The 25,210-nt window shown below is 41.2% G+C and overlaps 1 protein-coding gene across 1 annotated transcript in view; it reads right to left on the reverse strand.

Moving 5' to 3' along the window:
* Crb1 (crumbs cell polarity complex component 1) overlaps positions 1-25,210 on the reverse strand; it is a 187,088-nt gene that overhangs the window by 27,770 nt on the left and 134,108 nt on the right. Inside the window, exons 7-11 of the mRNA NM_001107182.1 lie at positions 21,008-21,555; positions 18,697-18,862; positions 14,785-15,691; positions 12,643-12,771; positions 9,222-9,348 (exon numbers count right to left, since the gene is read on the reverse strand). Of these exons, the coding sequence (NP_001100652.1) occupies positions 9,222-9,348; positions 12,643-12,771; positions 14,785-15,691; positions 18,697-18,862; positions 21,008-21,555 (1,877 nt within the window). The remainder of the gene's footprint in view (positions 1-9,221; positions 9,349-12,642; positions 12,772-14,784; positions 15,692-18,696; positions 18,863-21,007; positions 21,556-25,210) is intronic.

Here is a 25,210-nt window from a genome sequence, read left to right on the forward strand (position 1 = left end):
GATGGACTTCACCACTAGATGCATCTGTTCATTTCTCACAGCTCTCCCATTTTGTTTCCCTTGGCACGCTCTTCCAAGTTTTATTATTTTCTTTTATTTCTACCTTCTGGAAATCTGGTAACAGATATCATGGGGACAAAGTTTTGGGGCTGAACTGAAGAGGTTTGAGCGTTGCCACCCTGTCTGGTTCACAGTGTCAGGGAAATCTATACACGTATCACTGTGGTCTGTTTCCTGGGTCTCGTCTCAGAGATCACAATTCTTTCTCGAGCATGAAATTTGGAAATGAAAAGTTTGATTACCCCACAGGCATACTGCTCCCTAATTGTACAAATGTGGATAAGGTATGCATCCCGTCAGATTCCATTTGCTCATTATAAAGTGAGGACAAAAACTACTCTTGGGATTATTGTAAGATGGAAAAAAAATTGGGGAGTTACGAATTCAATCTTTCTTCGACTGCATCAGAATCCCTCCCGTTTCTACATTTTCACAGCATGTTTTAGTGGAAGAAAGTGGAATTCTTCAAAATTTTCCATAAACAAACCCCGTTTACACCTTTCTAAATTCCAAATTATAAAGTTTGTGGCTAAGTATGCTTTCTTCTTTTATCCTTCAGTTATTTAATACAAATTCATGGTAAACGAACGCGTTCATAGGAGTAACTGACCTAGAAATCAATCTATAGGGTTACGTGGCAAAGCCAGGATAGTGGTATAGGTCTGAGATCTCAGACACTTACAGGCCAAGAGGATCACAAATTCAATGCCAGGAGGACCATAAGTTCAAGGTCTGTCTGAGCTGCAGAGTGAATTAAGGGCCAATCTGGGAAATGTGGTGAGATCCTCCTTCAGAAGAAATAAAAACTAAAAAAAGATTATGCTATATATTTACTGTGTCAGTATAGGGAAGGAAAGAGTATTATTGAATAGTGGGTTGGGAGACCTGATATTATAAACTCCCCTCTCCCTCTCTCTCTCTCTCTCTCTCTCTCTCTCTCTCTCTCTCTCTCTCTCTCTCTGTGTGTGTGTGTGTGTATGTGTGTGTGTGTGTGTGTGTGTGTGTGTGTGTGTGTGTGTGTGTGTGTGCATGTGCACATATGCTCACATGTGTTCGGTGCTGATAGAGACCAGAAAGAACCGCCCGCTGCCCTAGAGCTGTAGTTACAGTTATGAGCCACCAGATGTAGGTGATGGGGCAGAGCTCTTGTGCCCTGAAAGAGCAGGTTTTAACCACCAGCCTTACCATTTAATACTTTGTAACTTAATCTAGCCATTCCCTCTTCCTACTTAGCTTCTTCTTTTATATAAAAAATGAGTTGGATTTAATAGTTGCTAAAATCCTTTTAAACTCTTTGATACAATATTTCTCATTAATACCTCAAAAATTCAGGAGAAATAGCATCCTAGCAGATACCAGAAACACAGACAGTGGACTGAGCCGTATGAAATGCCCAGATACTATATTTTTAATGTCAATATTTTAGAGATATGTATTTCAATAATGGTTGAATAAGCACTAACTTGGTCTTCCAACAGGAACTCTCCTACACTTTACAGTGGAATATCTTTGTAACAGCATCATTTTACCTACTGATTTAAGATAGAAAGAACATTCAAATAAACTCTCCCAGTGGCTTTATACCTTCCTGGCCCCAGGCCCTGGTCCTACTGCAGACCCTGCCGGAAAGTGATTGATATGGAACAATGCAGACCTCAAACCTTGCTCAGCAAACTTTCTCTGTGCACAAGAAACATCACAGCTCAGTCTGGTTGTTCCCCAAGTAAAGGTGCCTTTGGAGTGTTAAATGGACAAAGTTGGTGGGTTTCGATTTCAAAGAAGCCAGCATAATAAATCAGTGGGCCTAAAAATACATTCTAAAGGAGATTCCTTTCTCAAACATTTCTTCACTATAACCTGATCCAATGTGTTAATGATCTGAAGTTCAGAAATGCATCTTTCCCAATCCTCCCTTTTCCCTAAGGGTCAGGAGATTTGGGTCAGCTATTTGGCCTGGCAAGCTACACTTTCCCTCAAGTTTTAGTTGAGTAAAAATTTCTGTTCTCATCCAACTATACCATTCTGCTGTCATAGATAGCACACAATGCAACGTTAACAGATTTTTAAGAGGCAAACACACTTATTTGCTGAACTGGTTTGTGGCTCGTGCTTAATGAAGCTGCCAAGTCTACAGCTATCCCAGTCAGTGCACACGTATTCTCCAGAAGACTCATCACTCAGTTTCTATTTGATGGTTTCTAGGGTGGGAGTTCACTTTGCTGCAAATCAATTCGGAACATTGCTGAATAATTCTAATATTCATTCATTTTTGCTCATGCTGACTCAAAATCTTCCTATAAATGATATCCCCATGCCTTATTTCTTCTCTCTGTTTGGATGTACTGCAAGCCTACTGTTTCCACTAGAAGCTGAAAGTGATGTTTGTGCTTCCCTTCCGTCTGTGCTTTCTGGAGAAACTACTCTTTTATCTTTTTAACTCTTTTATCCTCCTATCATTTCTATGGTGACCTCAGAGGTGGTCTGACAGCATAGACCGCAGGTGAATTAATATGGCCTACTTGAAATTTCAGTTTCCCCTTCAGGTGTTGATAACATCATTTCTATTATACCAACCTTTGGGCACTAACTATTAAAATGTGGACAGAATGACAGAGAAACCCTTAGAGCACTGTTAACGGAAGTATGCATGGCTCTAAGGGAGCTGAACTCAGAGGGCAGAGGACACCGATGATTTTCATTTTGTTCGTTTGCTGAGTACAATCCTCGGTTCACTAAAATGGTAGTGGATTTTGCAGTCTTAAAGGCTTAGAGAATAAGATTAAAGAGGTTTATGACAGAAACTGAAAGTGGAATCAGAAAATTCTGGAAAGAAGAGAGCCATGGAGATAGAGTCTAATTCTAGAGAAAAGTTGCTTCCTCTCACATTGCCAGATAGACCAGGAAAAGTGTGCAGGTGAGCAGACCACAAGCTGTCCTGCTACAGGCGACGTGAGCCGAGATTTGCACTGTGCATCCCAAAGCCTGCCCTAGCCCAGTACTGAGATTTTGATATAGCTAGTTGACTGCTTTCTAAATCAAAACGCTGTTTTGGGGGAGTCTAAAACAATTCATAGTCCCTTACACCATGAGTCAGAATACTTAAGGTTAGAATACTTAGGATGTAACCTCGCTCTCTTCTCTGCTCTCTTGCCCTCTTCCCCTTTGTCCCTTCTCTCCTATTCCCCTCCCACCTCCCTCCCCATCATCATGGCCAGCCTTTAAATTCTCCCCTCTTCTACTCTTCTTCTCTCACTAAGCCTTTCCACATGGAAAAAATGTAACCTCAAAATTACAAGGCAAAACAACAACAACAACAACAACAACAACAACAAAATCATCACAGAGCAACCATTGCCATGTGTAGGAGGACATTTAACTGAGGGAGACCAAGTTCAACATGACTCAGGTACAGGACTTAGCCAAGTTTTAGGGCAGCTATTATAATAGACAACTAAAGGATAAGCAAGCAGAAACTGACAAAATTACTGCCCTTGTGACATTGCTAAGCCCTTAAGCAAAGCCTTTTACTTGTGTTATCAAAGCTTTCACATTTTTCTCACTTGCTACAATATCATGGCAAGGTCCATTTCAGAAAAAGCATTTATCCACATTAAAATTAAACTATCAAGAAAAGAAAGTACTATTACTTCTCAAGATCCATGGTTATTGGAAGGTGATAATTCTCTTATCATTGTGGCAGATGTATTAGATGGTCCTTGACCTAGAGAAGTCTATTACTGAATGTTGCTTATGTGTGTGGGGGGGTAAGGGGGGCTGTATGCTTGATCTACATTAGGGTCACTAAAAAGAAGCCCAAAGTGAAGTGACAAAGGTATGAGGAAAAGAAGAAGTTTTATTACACCTCAGGTTTCAGGAAGGCTAGGAATTTGCCAGAGAAAGAAAGAGAAGGAAGTAAGAGTTTCAAGAGAGAGCTGTTCAAATCCCAGCGAGATGAGGATGAGGATCTCTGCCTAGCTACCAAGTAGAGTTCTGAGACAGTGGCAAAGAACTGAGGCTCAAGAGGGAGTTGAGTGATTGATAATTTATGAAGAGTTCCCACCAAAATCAGTCGTGGAAGCCAAATTCACCACCTCAATGCTGTGCGACAATCTAAGCCAAAGATATGAAAGTAGGCTAGATTAGAGATATGAAACTCAAGTTCCCAGCAAAAGGTCCCGATGTGTATGACTTGCTGTGCAAAGACTTACTCCAGAGCAGGGGTAAAGGGAACCCTCATGATCTGTGTTCACCGATAACAATTACAAACCACCAGGAGACAAATTCTGTCATGTGGAAAATTCAACAGAAACAAAAACAGGTGGATGAACACTTGAAGAGCTTATAACATTAGCACAGCCTGTAACAGACTAACTACAGGTTCGTAGTCATTGTAAAGTAAAATAAAAGGTAGTAATACAGTGAAAACATTAAAACATTGACAGAAGAAACAGTTGATTTGTAAGAAAGCAACATGTATAGAAATCGCAAAGGTAGCAGAAATACAGGAAACCACCAGTGTTTTCTTTATAAATGGATTGCCAGTGTACAAAGACCTGACCAATACAGATGCGGATGCTCGCAGCCAACCATCGGACTGAACTCGGGGACCCTGCTGGGAGAGCTGGCAGAAGAACTGGAGGAGCAAAGGGGGATTGCAACACCACAGGAAGAACAATGTTGGCTGGCCAGACCACCCAGTGCTCCCAGGGACTAGACCACCAACTAAGAGTGTACAGGGAGGAATGCATGGCTCCAGATACATATGTAGCAGAGGATGGCCTTGTCTGACATAAATGGGAAGGGAGGCCCTTCATTCTGTGGAGGTTTTATGCTGCAGTGCAGAGGGATGTTGGCGCTGTGGGGTGGGAGTGCGTGGGTAGATGGTTGGGGGAACACTCTCACAGAAGCAAAGGGGAGGTGGGAAGAGGGCAGATGGGATAGAGAGGTTGTGGAGGGGTAACCAGGAAGGGGGTTATCATTTGAGATATAAACGAATGGGCTGAATAATAAAAAAATTAATAAAAAAAGAAAAAGAAAAACATGAAGACTGTAGCTCAGAATGAAGACACTAGCCACCAGTGAGGGCATGACAGGTAAATTCTTAAGGTAGACCCAGTGCTCTACTTCTTGCATTCGTTTTTTTGGTCCATTCCCTTTGTGTATAGCTGAGAGCTCTCAGGCTTCTAATCCACGGAATACAGTGACAATCAGAGAATGAGACCCTAAGCATAGCATCCAGGTGACAAGTGTGTACGGCTTTTATTTTAAGGTAGTACCATTGTAGAGACAAATGCTACACATGGCTTGTACACAGACATCCGCAAAACCACACAATTCAGTATATCTATATATGACTCTCAAGTTTATATATTAAGCCCAGACTCATTCCTTGATATCAAGTCTAAAACAGTGACACGTATAAATCACATTGCACTTCTCTGCCAGAGCGTTAGAAGTCATTGATTTATTCAGTGGATCAGTCTTTCAAATAGATTTCACCAGATTGAACTGTCATTCTAGACTTTGCTCATGGCCACTTAGAAGTCCAAAATTCTCTTTTCCTTTGTTCATGTTACTGTAGTTGTCTCTTAGTTACAGATTCATTAGTGCAGTCTTATCTGTCCTTAATCCATTTCTATGTAAAAGTTCAAGTGACCTTTGAGAGTATAAGTGTAATTGTCGCTTTTATGTTGAAGCCTTTAAAGGCCCCGCAAGTGGTCTTAGGATGGAAAGCCATAGTCTTTACATGACTTTAAGCATTTTCCGTTTACTTCTAGAGCTGAGACTAACCATGCTCCCCCTCTGTTTCCTAGCTATGCCATGCAAACTTCACAGCACCTCCTGCCTGGAGTATTGTAGTCTTCCCCATCTCTCCTTTCCCACCAAGTTTCTACTTACCTTCAAATCTCAGCAAAGCCGTTGTAAAGCTTGCCTTCTTGACCCTCTACATCCAGTTTTAATTTTGGACAAAACCCCCTTGCTTCGCAGGCCGCACAGTGGAGACCTACTTTTATCACAACACTGGCTGAAGAATTCCTCATCTTGATTTATCTGCCTTCCTTACCTACTGTTCCTTTTGGCTTTATATGGGTGAGCATCGTGTTCACTCATGGCGGTTGGCCAGGAGTTACCAGGGAGTGCCATAGTGTAAGTCCTCACTACATCATTTGTTGAGTACTAAAGGCCACGCCAAGCAATACGGAAAGGACATTAGTAGTTGAAGCAGAATTCTTCTCTAAATCACTAAACTCAAATAGTATAACCCTACTTCCAGAAAGAGCTTTAATTTGGAAGTATTGACTAAATAACTTCTATTTTAGCCATCTTCCAGAAAAACTTAGTAAAATAAAAGTTGGGGTGGGAGGAATTTATTGATATGTAGTATTGAAAAAGTGTAGTTAGAAAAAAAAAAAACGATGTACTGAAAATGGTTCCTCACACTCCTGACCCAGATTTCTGAACCAGCACTAACTGAATTTACTTTTCTCTTTACAATCAAAACATGGCATCTCTCCACGTTTCCCCGTTTCTCTTTTTTTCAGCAGAGAGAGGGGGGGGGGTGCTTCAATCCACTCCCATGTATATACTCACAAAGGAGGAAGACAGTCAACCCCAATCACAATCCGGTGTGCTACAGCTGTTAATGATGAAACATCAGCAAAAAAATGTAGTCAATTACAGAGATTTGATATGCGTGTGTGTGTGTGTGTGTGTGTGTGTGTGTGTGTGTGTGTGTGTGTGTAAATTAGGAAAACCTGAGAACCTGAGTGTGTGAATTTCTGTCTTTTAGGTGTGATGGTCTTTCCTCATGACCAGGTCAAACTAAGACCAGCTTTGTCAGAGACGATATAAGTCAAGAGTGAAACAAATGAGCTATTGGATTACAGAGTCACTTGCCTACCAAAGAAAGTCCATGGGACCTGGCCTTGGTGTCATGGTGCTTACTTGCAATGACACGTAAGGGGGAAGGAGTCATCAAGAGATGACTACTCATGCTTGTGTCTGGTGTCCAGCTGCTGCTGCTGGTGGCGGTGATGGTTGTCTGCGCAACTGAGCCTAGTTGCGGATCACTTACTGTGTAACCCTCGGTCCAAGTAAGCAAAGGCATGTGTCACCAGAGAATGACCAACAGAACGGAAGGAAGAAAAGATTTATTTTTCTGTGAAAATGAGGAGAATCCTTAGTCACACAGACATACTTGAACTATGGAGAAATAAGGAGAATAGAAAGAGGGCATTTAGCAAAAAGCTATTAAATGCTAATAAGACAGTTGGAAGACAGGAAAACAATCAACAGTTACAGTGACAACAGAAGCATTAGAACTGCACAGAGAATGACACTGTGGGTAAATACTCCTTAAATATATTCTATAGGGAGCACATCACATTGAGGACAGTTGAAGTCATGTGTGGAAGGGAGCAAACCTGAAACTCTGCATATTGTCTCTGGCTGTAATCTACTCAATTGCAAATACTTAAGAGTGCAAATATTTTTGGAAATGTTTTCCCTGCCTTTCTGGCTACAAGGTCTCGTTTTAGGAGAGCGGTGTGGACACCATGCTTTGGATACAAGGAAAATGCTGAGAAGGAAGGTCAGAGCTCAGCGTCATTACTATTGTGAAAGGGTTGCTGCGGGGTGGAGGCTGCTACGTAAAATGAATAAGTACTGAGGAATAGAGCAATACCCCTTTGTGTGACTGGCATATCTGGATTCGCCTTGGTCATTGCCACAGAAAAAGCTCTTTTTAAAACAGTCGTGACCCACTGAGCATTGATAACATGCAAAACACAAGTTACCCACATGCCTTCAAACCAGGGCAGCTCCTGAAGACACGGGCACATTCGCAGAAGGGTGTCTTTCAGACTACTGCTGCTTCAGTGGTGGTGTGAATTCATTCAAAGTATTTCCTCCTCAATGAACACTAATGACATCTCTGTTGGACTGATATAGACCCCCCCCCCCCTTGCAAAGATATTTTGCATAAATACTGAATCAGGGAATTCTTGATGGGAAAGTCAAACCCCCTACAAATGTGTCAGTACCTAACGGAAAGTTTCCAATTGTAACGGAAAAGGGGGAAACGTGAGGGGAACTAATAGAGAAAATGCTCTCTGCTATTTGCTGGTGGAAAGAATGGTCCATGATATCAGAAGTGATGCTGATGAAGGATACTGTGAGCATCTTTTTTCTGTGTTCCTGGGGGGTGAACTCATTTCTTCTTCGTGTAGAAAAGAACTGTCCGTGGAGAATAGCTTTGCAGGAAGACACACATGACTATAAAAATGTTTATAGGTATTTTTAAATGTTCATGTTACATATAACTGGTGAGAAGGAGGACCACACACCGCATTAGAATCATGGTGAGGGGGGGAAACTGTCAGTAGGAAAATAGGGAACGTGCAGAGGTGGAGTGGAGAGAAAAGGTTTTCTAAGTGTAATGAAAATCATTCAATATGGAAGCGTTGAGGACGACAGTGGCCTGGACTCAGCAGGCTGGGTGGTGAGCTCTTTCTGACTGTATTAGAACATTCTTAGGGGCTGGAAAGAGCACTGACTGCTCTTCCAAAGGTCCTGAGTTCAATTCTCAGGAACCATGTGGTGGCTCACAACCATCTTTAATGGAATCTGATGCCCTCTTCTGGTGTGTCTAAAAAAAAAAAAAACTAGAATAGGAAAATACCTTCTATAGACCCAAACTGCTTGTGGTGTCCTTAAATGCATTGTCATCCTCCAAGTCTGCAGTCCTCAACCTGTAGGTCATGAACCCTTTGGGGGAATCAATGACCTTTTCACAGGTGTCACTTAAGACTGTCAGAGAACCTAATATTCACATTATGATTTATAAGAGTAGAAGGATTATGAAGTAGCAGTGAAAACAATGTTATGGTTGGGGCCACTACAACAGGAAGAGCTGTACTAAAGGGCTGTGGCATGAGGAAAGTTGAGAATCACCTCTCTAAATGGATTCTATTCCCTAATTTTCCCTTTGTCGTACACTGAGACAAGATGTTTCTTGAAAGTCAATGTTTTACACGTTAATAATTTTCCTGTGCACCCCACTCTACCTCTGGCTCATCATTCATGCGCAGAATGAGGTAGGACAGGAGTTGAAAGAGGTTTTGCCACAGTAAAAGGGACACATAGAAGGAAAGGCCGCTTACATCCAGCTCACAGCGCTCGCCCGCAAAGGCCACATCACAGATGCACTGGAATCTGTTGACCAAGTCCCTGCACAGGCCTCCGTTGATGCAGGGGTCAGAGGCACATTCATTGATGTTCTCTTCACACCTTGAAAATGGATATAAAAGCAGATGCCCCAGGTCAGGCAGGCGGATTGTTAGATTGAGCAATGGTTTGTCCCTCTTTCTAACATGGCATAGAGTTTGCACCAAATCTACCCAATTAAACACACTGGATAATTTCAGAGGTTCCTTAAGAGCCCTTTAATACATTCTGAGTTTTGTGGAAATTTGTCTGTGCACAAATGCACAGACATAGGTGTACACATTGAATTAATTCAAATAAGAAAATGACTGCAAATATTTAGAAGTCCTGATTGTCCCTCAGGAGCGTGGGTCAGTTTGCCACCTTTTAAATGTCAGCTTTATTGGATAGATACTGGGGGGCTGACTTTGCTAGCCTGGAATCTACAGGGCAGAGACAGCACAGGCTGTGAAAGTTCTAGAGTTTCTCTGCCTCAGGATAGACTTGGCTAATTCTAGGAGATGTTGGATTATTTTCCTTTGAAATTCAATTTGTTTAAGCATTTAGAAAAGTAAGGAAGAACCCAGTTAATAAATCCATGGTCTAAGTAGTGACAAGGAACTCTAAACGTTCTAGTAAGTGTTTTCCTATATGACTTTTCTGGGAAAAAAAGAACAATGTCCACTCTAAGGTACTTGAGTACTGTCTGCCTCCTTTTCAACCGATATTTTTTTCTTTTGATTTTTTAAAAAACTGATATATGAACACAAAAATGGCAGACACGTTGGATGTGTGTGTGTGTGTGTGTGTGTGTTAGTGTGTATATGTGTGATGTTGATACTGTGTATACAATGGTGTATGTTCAAATGAGGTTGAAATAATCAAATGGCACATCGTTCTATTGACGCTTTCATTGAAGTTTTAGGTTTTTGGAATGTTATTATGTATAGTCGCAACTCCTTGTTCTGGCCCTCCAAGGATTAGTTCAGTAGTTTTATTTACCGTGTGCCAGATACTCTGCTAAGGGCTTGAGCAGTGGTGAAGGCATTTGCGCTATCTTAGGAAAAACTCTGCAGAACCATTTACGCTATAAACTGTTTTTAATCTCCACTTCCCCCCAACGTAGAATGTCTGTGTGTGCAGAGACTTCTCACCAGGCTCTAATGCAAGGGCCGAGGTGGAGGAGCTGTGAGATGGTGTGATGGGAAATGGAGATTCAGTCCAAGGAAAATAGCTCTTTATCCATGGGATAGCGAACATAGCTGAGACTCTCTGTTTTCCTTTTACGGCCCTGGCTTCTGGGCTGGAAGGAGGCTTCTCTGATTAGATCCCAGCCAAACTTGACAACTCTCAGGAGCTTGCCAAGTACTCTGTGTATGGGTGGCCAGCATTCACACCATCCATCACCTGAACGTGCTGGACTGACTGACAACATGAAGCTGGAAGCTTAGGCAAGCTCAACAGCTTCTCAGTATCCTCCGCTGTGTGGAAGTCTCACAGCTCTAGGCCTTGGGAGACGCCGAAACATTTCCAGCCCTTCCTCCTGCTTTCTTTTATTCCCTTACTGATTTCCATTTTGAACAAAACAGTGGATGCTGCATATGCATAGAAAACAGCAGGGGAGCCTTATTAGAAAATAATAGGACTGAATGTGGTGCCTCATTCCCCAAATTCCAGCAGTGAGACAAGTCAGGCAGAGGAATGATAGCAAGTTCGAGGCCAGCCTCCTCAATGTAGCAGCAAGCTCTAGACAAGCCAGGGCTACAAATGGGATCCTGTCCCCAAAGAAAAAGCGAGATAAAAACAAATGAAAAAGATGATAATTAATATATGGAAAGTCAAAGTAAAGCCATTAGGATCTCCTGAATTCATTAATGATGATTAATGTGTTTGCAAAATCAGAATATATTAAACGCACATTCACTGTTAGAAATAACTCTGTACTAGTGAAGTCTATGTGGAGACAATCTTCCCTGGGAAGAAAGGAAAATTAGTAATCCCACCTTCATCTCAATCAATAATTTAAATGGCAAGTATGACTTTCAAAACTGATATACATTGGAGGAAATGGAAATATTTACTGCAAAAAATAACTGAGGGTTTTGGATGAATACTATTCATTGTGCTATTAAGGGGAGATAATATTATTAAGCCAGGAGGCAACGAGCATTTGAAGATAGTAAAGAGTTATTTATGTTTAGGCCAAAGATCTATTTACAATATTTTGAGGATATGAAATCGGAGGCATGTCATGCTGTGATAAGCTGGAACACGAATGGGACTCCTCTAATTCCTTCTGCACACATGTGTGTCTCAACTGCCTGTACCTTATTCTAGGAGATGGAGAAGCACATTTTGTATTTTGCTTTAGCTGTGCTGAGCAAACGCTTACTCACAAATTCACGTCAGCTTTCCCAGTAGAGCAGCACCAGCTTCGATGGCAGCTCAACCTTCATTGCTGCATACATTTAACTCAGCATCAATCTGTAGCTTAATCCGCATTCACCTTCACACACACACATGTACACACACACATACATACACACATGCACACACACATGCATACGTGTACACACACACATACACACATGCACACACATACATATACACACATACACACACATATACACACATGCACACACACATACACACACATGCATACATGCACACATACAAAATAAAAACAACAAAATCTTGCTCACAGAGCTCTGAAATGTAGGTATATGGGTGGATTAGTGCTAAACCAATGGTAATGTTGTCTAAATAATGCCTGTGTCCACAGAGTCCTGGTTTTTACCAGTTTGGGGATGGAGATCTCTTGGGGCATCTGATCAAAGCATGTCTTCTCTTCCCCTTGATCACACCCCAGCCAGGCAAATGCATACACAACTTTCCCTGTATCACTAGCTGGGCACCTCTGACTAGGTGAACAGTGAAAGGGCTTCTCTGTGAACGAAAGAATTGCCCGGGTAAGGAGTACATATACTTTGGGTTGAAGTCAATCAAATAAGGTAACTTTTAGGTGTGTTTTATTTTACTTCAAAAGCAACCATATTGAAATCATATATTAGAGTTAGCGTGGGGAGGGAAGGACTCCGTGAATCCAGAAGTACTTATAGGAAAGAATAAATAAGACATTATGTATTTTAAAAACCGTATTTTCTTATTTGAAGTCTTGGCTGGTAAAATATTCTATACTTTGACCTACCCTGTAATTTTTCTTCTTTTTTATTGCTTGATTCTGTCTGGACCTATATTTCAACATGGATTTTTTCCTGTGGGAACTGAGATGAAAAATTGGAGGAGAAAATGAACTCTGGGCAATCCCTCTGTTCTTTAGCTCAGAACTTTTATCCATAAAGTTCCAGTGTAACTCACCACTCTCCAGTGAAACCTGGCCGGCACACACATTTCCAGTCCTCCTGGAACACGGAGCAGCTGCCTCCGTTGTAGCAAGTGAAGTTTGTCTTCTCGTTCCCACAGACTGTTGAGGGTAATCTGCTGTGTCTAGAGAGATAAAAATAATGGCCACAGCTGTTTATCTTGTTCATCCCATGCAAGAAAAAAATTTTTTTTTGAAAAGTTCATATATGTAGTCAATGTTAGGCTAATTAAGCTCTGAGGCCGAGGAACAATTAATGCTGGATTGTGCTGCATCGTAAAACACGACGTTCTTCAGCAAAAAGCCCCTGCTGGAGCCCACTGCAACCAACGTGGTCATCCATCTTTCCTTCTCCGCAGCTTTCGTGCATAAGATAAGATCTACGCCATGGGGTGGCCGTAAATTCAAGTCTGGGAAGGAGCTCACTCTAGCTAGAACTGCAGCTGCTTGTTCTAATAAATCAACAGAGGCCATAGGAAAATTGCATCCCTATAAAGGGCAGGAAAACAAGGAGACCACTCTGGTACTCAGGCCCTCGTGTGATTTCTCTGTTGGCTTTCAGAACTGAACTACAGTTGCCCTGCCAAGACTTGCTTGCTCCCTCTCTCATAATTCATAGCTTTGCACAGCGCCAGCCAAGTGTTGTCCAGGCGGTTTGTGTATAATACTCAGTGTGACTACATGTGAGTTCAGCATGGGGTTCTTGGTATAGCCGCAAAGCTAGACACACTGAAGAACTCTTATAAAAGGCAGAATAGATTGTTAAAAGCTAAGAAAATACTGCTGGACAGAAATCCCTAGGCTTGAAAGGGCTGATCTTGGAGCAGATTTAAAATTATTGCTCAGGACCTTCAGTCATATGTGTGTGTGCACATATGCATGCATGCATGCGCGCGCGCGCGCGTGTGTGTGTGTGTGTGTGTGTGTGTGATCAGATACAGAATGAATATTCTGGAAGTGGAGAGCAAATTCACAATCGTCCTGTTATACCCTGAAGCTAGCACCTGGATGATGGTGTAGAGGTGTGTCTTTTCAAAAGAGTGTGTCTTTTCAAATGAGCCTAATAACTCTACTTCAAAAAGAAAATATCATAAGGACATTTCAAAAGAGTTAAGAGTGCCAACCGGCTCCAAAAGGAGTCATTTGCATTGCAAATCTCCAGCTTTATACGCAGCACCTTGGCTTAATAAATAGCACCCGAAAAGTTCATTAGAAGGGACTTTTGAGAACTTTATTCTTTAACTTGACTTTGATGGATCAGTCAGAAAAAGACTCAGAGAGCTCATTCCTAGGGCATATATATTTTCTTATCTATGGTCACTGTGTAAGACTCTTAATTTGTACCCCCAAGTTTTGGTTTTAACCAGTCAGGTTACTCCTTGACAAATGATCCTGTTAATTTGCAAGAAATAATGTCTATTAAATCACCTGAACACTTAGGACTTCTCACTGTGCCTTGCCACTGAAGCTCTGCACAATATTAGATGCTGCAGAAGATGAACACAGCTTCTCCCAGGCACGGCTGCATGTAATGTGTGCCAAAATGCTCTACCTGTGGATTAAAGTGATGCTTACAGCCTGCCAATTTACTCCACTCCAGGTATTCTTGTCCATGTCCTAGCATATGGTATTCGTTAATAACTACCCTTTCACCTCCCTATAATGACTCGGTTATTTTATAAATGTAACGCCAAAATATCAATAACAGTAACAGGATTAAAAGATTCTTTGTTTAATCTCTATTTTTCATAGCATAAAAATGACGTGGTCACAAGAGCAATAGACTTCTATTGCAATTTCAGAACAAATGTGAAATTCTTTAAAATGGGTTAAGTTGAACAGATATTCTTGTAGTGACATGCTGAGTATTGTATAACGACCATTTTGCATTGGTGTATGCCCTAAATTTTCTTTATTAAGCTGTGTCATAATTCTCTAAGTTATACAAAAGACTTGATACAGGATATTGCACAATATATAATTGCACCTTTGCATGATCAAATTGTGATGGGAGTGTTCCAAACCAGTCTTGTTTAGCACATGTGGATGGACATTTAGGGGGGAGAGCCTCCTAGCCTGACAAGGAAAATTCAGAGCAGAGCCCCAAAGACTGAGCTCCTCACCGACTTTGTGCCCACCTGCAAAATCTGCCGGTAAAATTTCCAAGACAGAGGCAAGAGTAGCCCTGAGCGCCACTGACGCAGGTGGCCCCATTGGCACACTGATGACTCTTGCAAGTGTCTACCTCCGCTTCACAGTTCCCACCAGTATAGCCAGGCTCACACCTGCAGTGGTAGGCTGCAACCCCGTCCGAGCAGTTGCCATGGACACAGGGGCTGGAGGAGCACTCATCAACGTTGATTTCGCAGTGTGCCCCCGACCATCCCGGGAGACAGGCACACCGATAAGAGCTGTAGCTGTCTTCGCAAATTCCTCCATGCAGACAGGGGCTAGAGTGGCAGGCACTGAGTGGCAAACAGCCAGTAAGTGCCACATTTGTAGAAACTTTGAGAAACTGCTCTTCTTGGGGCTTACTAGTGAAACCATGAAGACTTTCAAAGTAAGAGAGATATAGCCCTCCTATCTGTACTGTGCTCAGACAGCCCTGCAGGCCTTTCTGATTGTCAACAGCTTGGTCACCCACATAGATGTCAGTATTGTCCTTCAGAAAGTTCAGGTTTCCAGTAGCAACTGCACTTATCACAAAGGGTGTCTGGTCGTCCACCTCCATCTGCCACAGGGAGGTCTGGGCCCGTGGGTCTATCATGGAAAAAGTCACTCGGTGCCATGCGCCGTCATTCACCAATTGGGAACCCGTCAGATGCAGCGTATAAAAGCTGTTGCCACTTCGCAGTTGAAAGAGTAGTCTGGAGTCTTGAATGCTAATATTGAGAAACTCTGGTTCTTTTTCTGCATGCAGTATCACCGCATTTGTATCCTGTGTTCTGAAACCAAATGTGATGTTGGTGAGTTCTCTGGTAATATTCCCATTGCTTCTGAACAATATTTCGCTGCTTAATCCGCTGAAAGCAGCATTGGCGATACCTAAAGCAGGAAGGGGAAACTGATTGTCAACTTCATCGCATCACGCCGCTGATGTTCGCACAGCTTGTTAGACCGTTCCCTACTGTGCTATCGGCTCTCAAGTTGTGTCCTATACAGATGCTATCATGGTACTTGTTTTACAAGAGAATAACTTGAGATTCACAGAAGCTGAGTAACTTGGTCATTTAAACAAAACAAAACAAAACAAAAACACCACACTGGAAAGACAAGCCTGCCTATTGTGATTCCAGAATTCAACACACACCTTTCTTTTGTTTTCCATTGGCTTGTATCAGGGAAGCCTTTCTTATCCATTTCACATATAAACTAAACACATAGGAATCACAAACTTAGTTTTGGTGACATGCCAGTTAGTTAACAATGGACCCTGGCTTTTGATTGAGTTAACAGAAACATTCACAAATGATGGATTGATTTAGGACATAAAGACCTTCAATTACATGCCAAGGTACCAACTAGCCATCTACAGCCAAGTAAATTCATGTGGTTAGGAAACTGGAAAATAATAGCTTTTTGTGTTCAGCTATTTCAGCGAATATAGCACTTTTGACCGTCTTGCTGCATTTCTCTATTAAAATCGCTATAATTTTATAATTATAACACCTATCTCCTAAACGTTCTGACTCCATGTCTGCTTGCAGTCTGTGTACAACCTTGAGAAAAGAGAGGTAGAAGCCCCACCCACTAGGTTCTAGCAGACCTGTTGACCTAATGAATAGTGTCCGTGCCAGCCCTCTTTGCAACATTACAGGGACACACTGTCCTTATTCCTTTCTGGAGGTCAGGCTGTCAGGTCTCATGTTGGGTTCCGTTCATTTTCACTATTTTTAGCCATTTTCTTATGTGCACCCATTTTTTTTGCCCTGTACCAACATTTCCCTTCCATTTTTGTAATTTTTTCCCACTGCCGTACAAATAAACTATGATTGCTGAAAATTTAAAAAAAAAAAAAGAGAGCCCACAAGACCCCATAGCATTGCCCTGACTGCTATTCTGCTGTCTTATTTCTCTGTTCCTGTTACCACAAAAACTTAATATTCTGTAAACTCGCTTTAATTTTCTCATCTCTCATTTTCTCTGATTTTCTCCCTATCACTTCACTGAAACTGCTCTTGTCCAGGTCACAATGACCTCAACCCTGTGGTCAATTTTCTGTTCTCACTTTTTTCTTACTTTTCAGCAGCAGTTGATCTGAAAGCATGGTTGGGGACTTTCATTGCAAGGCTCTGTTCCAGCCACCATCATTGGTGATACGGAAGATTTTGCTTTCCAGCTTCCCTATTTCTGTGGCTTCTGAAGATGGCTCTAACGACCACTTTTTAGTTTAAGATGTGAATTTTAGGTGCCATCTTTCAAGTCTATGGGATCTGACCCCATTTAACTGCCTACTTCCAGTTGGGCAATATCTCTCCCTCATTCACAAAAACAAGGAGCTTGTCCTAGAACAAGCCTTTAATATTCACTGAAACTTCAACCTGGAATATTCTTTCTCCAGGGTTCCCCATGCTCAGCACCTCCTCAGCGTTGCTCTCTGCTGAAATGTCATCTTTGCCTGACTGTCCAAGTTAAAATGGGTCTTCCTTGCATTCTTCTATTACTGATTAATTTCATAGCTCCTGTTGCCAGTTGAAACTGGGTTTGTACTTGTTTCTTGACTCTTTCTGCTCTAGTGCGTGAGCAAGAAGGGACCAGACATCTATTATGTAGAAATGGTCACTCAGTCTCTTTGGTGAGAACACTGCCTGGTCTGTAGTAAGAGTTCATTAAACATCACTGAGTGGATAATCTAGCAAATAACTTTACTTGTTGCTTTAGAAGGTGAAAGAATATTAATAGCCACACCAGGAGGAATAATGCAAGTGTTATAATTTAAATATAGTGTTTGACTAGATTAAAAGGTCTCATTTGATTTCCTTGTTACTTGGCTGTTTTTCTTACCACATTTGGGCAAGGAATTCTGGAGGGAAGGAACATGAACAAACACCTTACTATGGATTTTTAAACAAATGCTAAAATGACCAATCTCATTAGCTCTTTATTGTCTATCATGGTACATACATTTATTTAGCAAGATAGTGAAACCACATACTGTGATCTGGGTAAAGAGCTCGATGCACTTCTATATATTGCCTTTCCTTTAGGGAGCTTTGCTTCAATAAATATGCTTATACCTAGAGAAAGTTGTAAAATTTTAAATCTTGTTTTAAATCTTTCTATGACAGGGAGCTCAAGTAAACTCAAGGTAAACTGAGCTGTGTCCTCAAGACTGTGTTGTTTTACTAGGTTCTGTTTCCTCCAAACACTCTCTGTTGACATTGGAGGGTAGAGGACTTTAGAGCACATCTTTAGATGGATACTTTACTGAATAACGAGAGGAGATTTTAATGTAATTCAGACATAGAGTGTTGGCTATGTTTGGACTGTGCATTAATTGATTTAAGGGAGAAGACAACACATAAACCCTAATGTTTAGCTCAAAATCATGACTGTAATATTGAAACTGGAAAAGAGTTCTTAAGGAGGGGAACAGTTACACACACAGTAAGCCTCTTACACACCGTGATACCCATAGAGGAATACACAAAGACACATGCAAAGTGGGCGTTGGTCTCTCTGTTTGAGATGTGAAAAAGCTTTAGATTATGCTGGCCATGAACATAATAAATCAAGAATCAATGGCAGTGAGCCAGATGGGTGCACGTTGACTGCCTGTTCTCCGTATTGAGGCAGCAAAGGCAGGTCTCATTTGTCTTGTTCTTCACAAATTAGCTTGAAATAAAGAGCTAGGTTTATTGTTGCAATGGCCCATTTTCTCACTCCGAAACTCGGGCCAGTATACATCCCAGAGGTCACTCTGGTCATGATCTTGGTCACACCAGGCCTATTAAACTTCTTACGCCTGAATTTTTTTTTAACTGTTTCTTGTTGGGACAATTGAAATGTACCAATGAAACTGATGGACAACAGCTTTGAAAGCTACCTACATTCAAACCCTTGAGGGACCAGCTGGCATTCTGCAATGGGAGGACATGGGCTGAGCTGACACCACTGAACTTCGTCGCAGGCTCTCCCCGAAGTGTTTGTAGGGCAGGAGCAGGAGAAGTCATCCCACAGGGAGTGGCAGACACCTCCATTATGGCAGGGGTTGGACTGAGAAAGAAAGAAAATCAAAGGGATAAAAAGCAAGGACAATGAAATATGGCAATGTTAAAGGTGAGATCATCTGTTACTTTAAAATGCCAATTCTCCTACATCTTTGCATTTTAGCCATTCTGTACATTGTTAATAATATAGAATAAAGCTGACCACTACCATTTCCAATGGCTCACTAAAAGAGCAGAGAGATGAGCAATAGACAGAGGTGTGGGGGAGATAAAAAGGAAAGGAAGAACACAATAAAAGAAGAGAAAATGTAAAACTGACTTATGACATGAGAGGGATTATTGAAATAGAAGGATATTCACCACAATTTACAAGTTACCAGGCACTTTGCACACATCTGTTATAACTGAGTGTGACAATTCTTACTTCTGGGTACTTCTAGTTGCCTAAGATCCCACAAGAAGGGGAAATATTGTAGGCTGGTACTCCATACTCTAAGCCCCAATTTCCCCTGCCTCCAATTCTCAAGGACACAGTACTGTTTTAATTTTCAAGTTCACTCAGAGAGTGGTCAAAACACAAATATTTTTAAACTCTTTGTTTAGATCCTGAACTGCATTTATCCAGGGTCTATTATTAACACGGGTTTTCCTAGTTATGTCCCATCTCCTTTCCTTCTTTCCACTTCTGAGGGTAGAACATAGGCCTCAAGTTTGCTAAGCCTACACTCTTCCACTGAGCTCCATCACATAAATTTATAAACTTTAGTTTTCCATCGGTAAATATATAAATGCTAAAAATGTTCCTTTTATATAGTAGTCTAAAATCATTTCAATTAAAGTAAAAGCATTCCTATAAGAATATTAAAGGGGTTCATTCACATATATTTAGAATTGAGTCTCATATACAGGAATCATTGGGGCTCATAGATGTTCAAGTCATGCCAGTGATGTTCCTTCTTTCTTTCAAAAGCTCATAGAGATAATCATCTCACATGTTTAAAACTATTTAGAAGACATGAAAAGTGTTTGAAACAAAATATTGACTCTGAGTAATCATAAGACAAAGATTTTCATATGTAACTACTAAAAGAAAACTGAAATTTTGTTGTTTACTGAACAAAAGTAGCTGGGCATTGACACTAAATTTAGTGGGGTCTTTGAAAAGGAAGTAGTTGTGCTAAACCTATAGAACACCATTAAGAACGTGTAGATTAAAATACTATTATTCTTAGGGAAATCGATTGTTTTGGGAACAAGAGAAGCATGTGACTTAAGTTATGTTGACTGTTACATATTTATGATGTCATTAAAAACTAATGTCACTTTCTCCTGAGAGACACAGCCAGAATACAGCAAATACATAGGCGAATGCCAGCAGCAAACCACTGAACTAAGAACAGGACCCCCGTTGAAGGAATCAGAGAAAGAACTGGAAGAGCTTGGGACCCCATATGAACAACAATGTCAACCAACCAGAGCTTCCGGGGCTAAGCCACTACCCAAAAACTATACATGGACTGACCCTGGGCTCCAACCTCATAGGTAGCAATGAATACCCTGGTAAGGGCACCAATGGAAGGGGAAGCCCTTGGTCCTGCCAAGACTGAACCCCCAGTGAACGTGATTGTTCCGGGGAGGGTGGTAATGGGGGAAGGATGGGTAGGGGAAGCTCATATAGAAGGGAAGGGGGAGGGGTTAGGGGGATATTGGCCTGGAAACCCGGAAAGGGAATAACAATTGAAATTTAAATAAGAAATACTGGTTAATAAAGATGAAAAAACAAAAAACAAAAAAAACAAAAAACAAAAAAAAAACTAATGTCACTTTTTCATGGTTCTTTGTGACTCTATCAGGCTTTCTTGAGACATGTGGATGAAAAACATCCCATGGCTGGTGGGACATCAGCATTTTGTTCACATAGAAAATGTTTAGACGGGTGTGGTAGCATATTCTTGTAATCCCCACCCACACTTGAGAAGTTGACAAAGGAAGACGGTGAATTCAAATCCATTCTGGGGTACATAGTTGCCTATCTCAAAAACAAACAAACAACAAAAACAAAATATAAAAGAGCAAGAAAAAACCCAATAACAACAATAAACCTAGAGAAAAGCAGAGTGATTATAATGGATCATTTAATAAACACAACCTGCGCATGCACCACATGTGCAGTTGACATGAATGACCCTACCTTACAGACGTTGTCTCCAGGGCAGCCTTGAGTCACATTGACAAGAACTGGATCATGCTGTGCACTGTTTGTTGAATTGGGAAAGAATTCCAGATTCTGGCTGTTTAATCTTACATCTTGAATACAGCCTTTGAGGAAGCCACCATAAGCTTCAGTCTTCTCTCTGTCAGGTAGACCACCAATGAAGATGACATCTCCTCTTTGAATTGTCCATGCAGGAACAGACATGAAGCCTAGGTTTTGTGAAGACTGATACAGTTCAATTTCATTTGGTTTGATTCTCAAAGATATTAAGTGGGCATTTCCATCACTGAGAAAAAAATTTGCTACTAACTTGGGAGAGCCCGGAGTCTTCAGTGCTAGACTGCCATGCTCTAGCCAGACACAGACATACTGGTAAGTACTGTTTCCTAACGTCAGAAGGAAGCCCAGGGGTTGACGTGTTCGGACAAACATGGAGAGATTGAAGTTCTGTCCAAAATTATCATTAACTTTAAAGGCAGCATATCCGGTGGAGTCATCCTGGCCAAATCTTCCCGCTACATACTCTGCAATGTCCAAAGAGGGAAGGAGAAAGAAAGTTTCGACATTTAAACGTAAGAAGAAACGGGAGATGGAACTTCACAGGCATATACACAATCAGACACTTTCTCAAGTCCCAGACAGTCTTACTCAGTAGAAGAGTAAAGTGTCCTCATTTTTCTAAGCTTCTGAGATTATCATAAAAATCACTATACTTTGTGTCATAATAACTTTCTGTCAGTTACAAAAGAGAGAGAAAAAAAAAAAACCCAAAACCCAAAGCTTCTGAAATGATCGACTAAATATCCCTGTCTCCTCTCTAAATTCCAGACAACGAAATCTCATATACCTATAAGTTTCATCTTGGTGAAAGAAGGGTGTGGCCGCGAGCGCTCCAGGCATCCTTGGGGCTCTCTGCCCCGTTTAGCTCTGCTGTGGGAAGGCCTGCCAAAGCAGACGTGTCATGGAGTTAAACTGCTTTGTAGGAAGACAGAGATCGATAGCAAGAATATCCAGTTCAATTTGGGGAAGTTACCCCATGTAGTAAGAACCTCTTGGGGAAAGAGGTTCTAGGAGGGTGCAGTGTGCAATTGTTAACGGACTGAGGTCAAGTACAGGAAGGGCCGAGCGCTGACTATTGAATCTGCAATGCAGAAACGATTGCTGAGCTTGACTACAACACGGTCAGAAAGATATTGCTGCTTTCGGCTTTCACATCTCAGTTGTATTCGGGGGTGGTGGTGGTGGGGAGATCATACCCTATCATGGTTAGGTAATATCTCCAATTGAAGTTCGTGCGAAAGCAAGACATATTTTAGTTTAGCTGAACCACAGCGAGTCTTGCTTAGACAACCATCTGTGTTTGAAGACCTTCCGCATAAAAGGCTACGTTTTCAGAACTCTGACTTGATTCCTCTAGGAACGTTGCATTGTGAATCTGCATTTGGACACTACCTGCTCCAGGCAACTCCAGGTAGCTTTCAAAGGTTCTGTCAGATAAAACAGCCTCTTTGAACGGGTTAACATCTCTGCACACGCTGCGGCACTTTTGTGTAGGATAAAATGCTTAATAAGAAAATTGGGCTCTTGAAGCCCTTGAGTTTTGAGGGTAGGCACAGAAATCCCTCAAGCTCAGGGGGCCAGGTCCCTGCTGGTCATCCTAGGACGCCTGCGGCATCACTTTGTGGATCAGAATAAAAGACAGGATGCAGGGATGGGTTTCTTTTTTTCCTTAGAAACTTGACTCTCCAGTAATCCTATTCTTCAGAAATCACAAGCAGGTAGAGTGTGTGATGTGTTACTTGATTTTAGAAACGCTGTAGCCACATAGGAAGGACCCGGCTATGAGCATGGGAGATTTGGTGCTTAATACGGATAATGGATATGTTCTAGAGATGTGTGGATGACAACATTTAATTTGACAGATTTTAGTGAGCGATGGACCATAAGACGAAGTTTAGTGAAAGCAACCGGGAGTCACTGATATTAAATGTGAGTCATCAGTTTATGACAGAAGAGGACTCTCTAGCCTCTCAAGTGACAGTGAGCGACAAAAGGCAATGTGTAAACTGTCACAGAATTAAGTGTAGTGCTTACAGGATAAATGGGAGTATGTTATATAGAAAGGAGAAAGTGTGGTTCCATGTCAGTGGTTCCACACTTAGATAATAGCTATTATCTAGATATTAGATATTATCCAGATATTATCCAGATAAGAGGCAAATGCACGACAAAGGAGCAAGCAGCTAGTGAAGTCCCACAAGGACATGTCGTGTAGAGACACTAGAGGAAAGTAATGTGTGTAGGCTGGTGGGAGTGGTTGCTGGGCATGGGATATTTTTCTTCAAATATTTAATGATTCTCAAGAAGGGATGTAAAGCCCTAAGTGAGAACATCCCCAGTGATAACTGTTTGGGAAAATGGAAGTCGGGCTAAATCATCACCCAGAAATAACCATTTCAAAATTTGGGGTCAGATGGGAGAGTGCATTGTCTGTTCCTGAAGCGGGTTAAAAAGCAGAGGGTTACCTAAGAAATCCAGCTACTGAACGAGGCTCTGTCAAACTGAACAAGCGCTGATTCTGATATAATAACATTCTAAAAGTCTAGGTGTAGAGAGGAAGACAAACATATATAAGTTGCTTCTTAAAATTAGATTCTCTCCAAATAAAGAGAGAGATATGTTACATATTCCTTTAGAACCCTTGGGCCATAACCCTTTGGGATGAATAACCCTTTCACAGGGGTCACCTAAGACCATTGAAAAACACAGATATCTACATTATGATTCATAAAAGTAGCAAAAATAACAGTTGTAGCAACAAAATAATTTTAGGGTTGGGGGTCACCACAACTTGAGGAGCAATATTAAAGGGTCATATCGTTAGAAAGGTTGAGGACCACTGCCTTAGAACAGTGTCTCAGAAGATCTGTCTGACATGATGCAAGACATCTAATGTTATTACTGCAGGCAGTTCAGGGTGCTGTGGAAATCTTATGGGGGCACAAATGACTTTGGAGAAGATCAGCTTCACGATATTGGCAATGTCTACACTTTTTGTCTTTTTGTGTCATTCAGATAATCCCACCCTCTACTCAACCTGTCTTCTTTTTCTGTTGTGTTTACCAATGACAAACATTGTTCCAAAATCATTGTTCGAGAACCAGAGAGGTGGCTCAATGGCTAGGGTACGAGCTGCCCTTGTAGAGGACCAAGATTTGATTCCAGTACCCAAATCAGATAGTTCAAAACTGTCTTTAACTCTTGTTTCAGGGGATCTGCCCTCACAGAAACATACACTCGGACCCACAAACATACACATGAAGTAAAATAATAAAATGTATCTTTAAAAATTATTATTTTTATGGCTTTCCCTCTTGATTTTTAGTGTGCCTCATCTTGAATATACATATAGAATGGCTCTGTATGTATATAAAGTCCATTTGTGGTCTTAATGTGTGTGTGTTTGTGTGTGTGTGTCTGTGTGTGTCTGTGTGTGTGACTGTGTGTGTGTGTGTATGTGTCTGTGTGTGTGTGTATGTCTCTGTGTGTGTGTGTGTGTGTGTGTGTGTGTGTGTGTGTGTGAGGAATAAAATAAAGAAAACATTTCTATATGGATCTCAGCAATGGAGAATATTTTAACTTTATGATTCTAGGGTGATATGAAAAATATAACTTTCCTTTAAAATTTCACCCCTAAATTTTCAGAAACGAACAGTTTTAAGAAATTCCTTCCCCTATAATCATTTGATGCAAAATGTCGGGTTAAACAGTTTCAACCTGTGAAAACAGAAGATTTAATCATGATTTGTGTAAGTTTGGGGGATGTAATCACACTCGGTGTGAGGATAGGGGTGTAATCACAATATCTGGGGAGACATGGAAAGTGTAACCAAATCAGGAATTTTGTTTTAAAAGTTCATTATATTCCAAGTTGGGGGGAAAATCTAAAGAAAACCAGAACCTGCTGGCTTGGCATCTCTCGAATCTATTTCCTAAGACAGTCAGCATCCCCAGGTCAGTGCTAGCCTCAAGGGTCACCGCATCTGGAAGCCAGTCAAAATGAGTCCGCATCTGTTTGTTATTTTGTGTATGTAGTAAAAATATTGCTTTGGGTCAATTAGATTTCTCTTCAAAACGTGAACCACTGCCTCGGTATAATTTCACCTTTAACAATAATCA

The sequence above is a fragment of the Rattus norvegicus genome, chromosome 13, assembly GCF_036323735.1.
Source record: "Rattus norvegicus strain BN/NHsdMcwi chromosome 13, GRCr8, whole genome shotgun sequence".
Taxonomy (NCBI): Eukaryota; Metazoa; Chordata; class Mammalia; order Rodentia; family Muridae; genus Rattus; species Rattus norvegicus.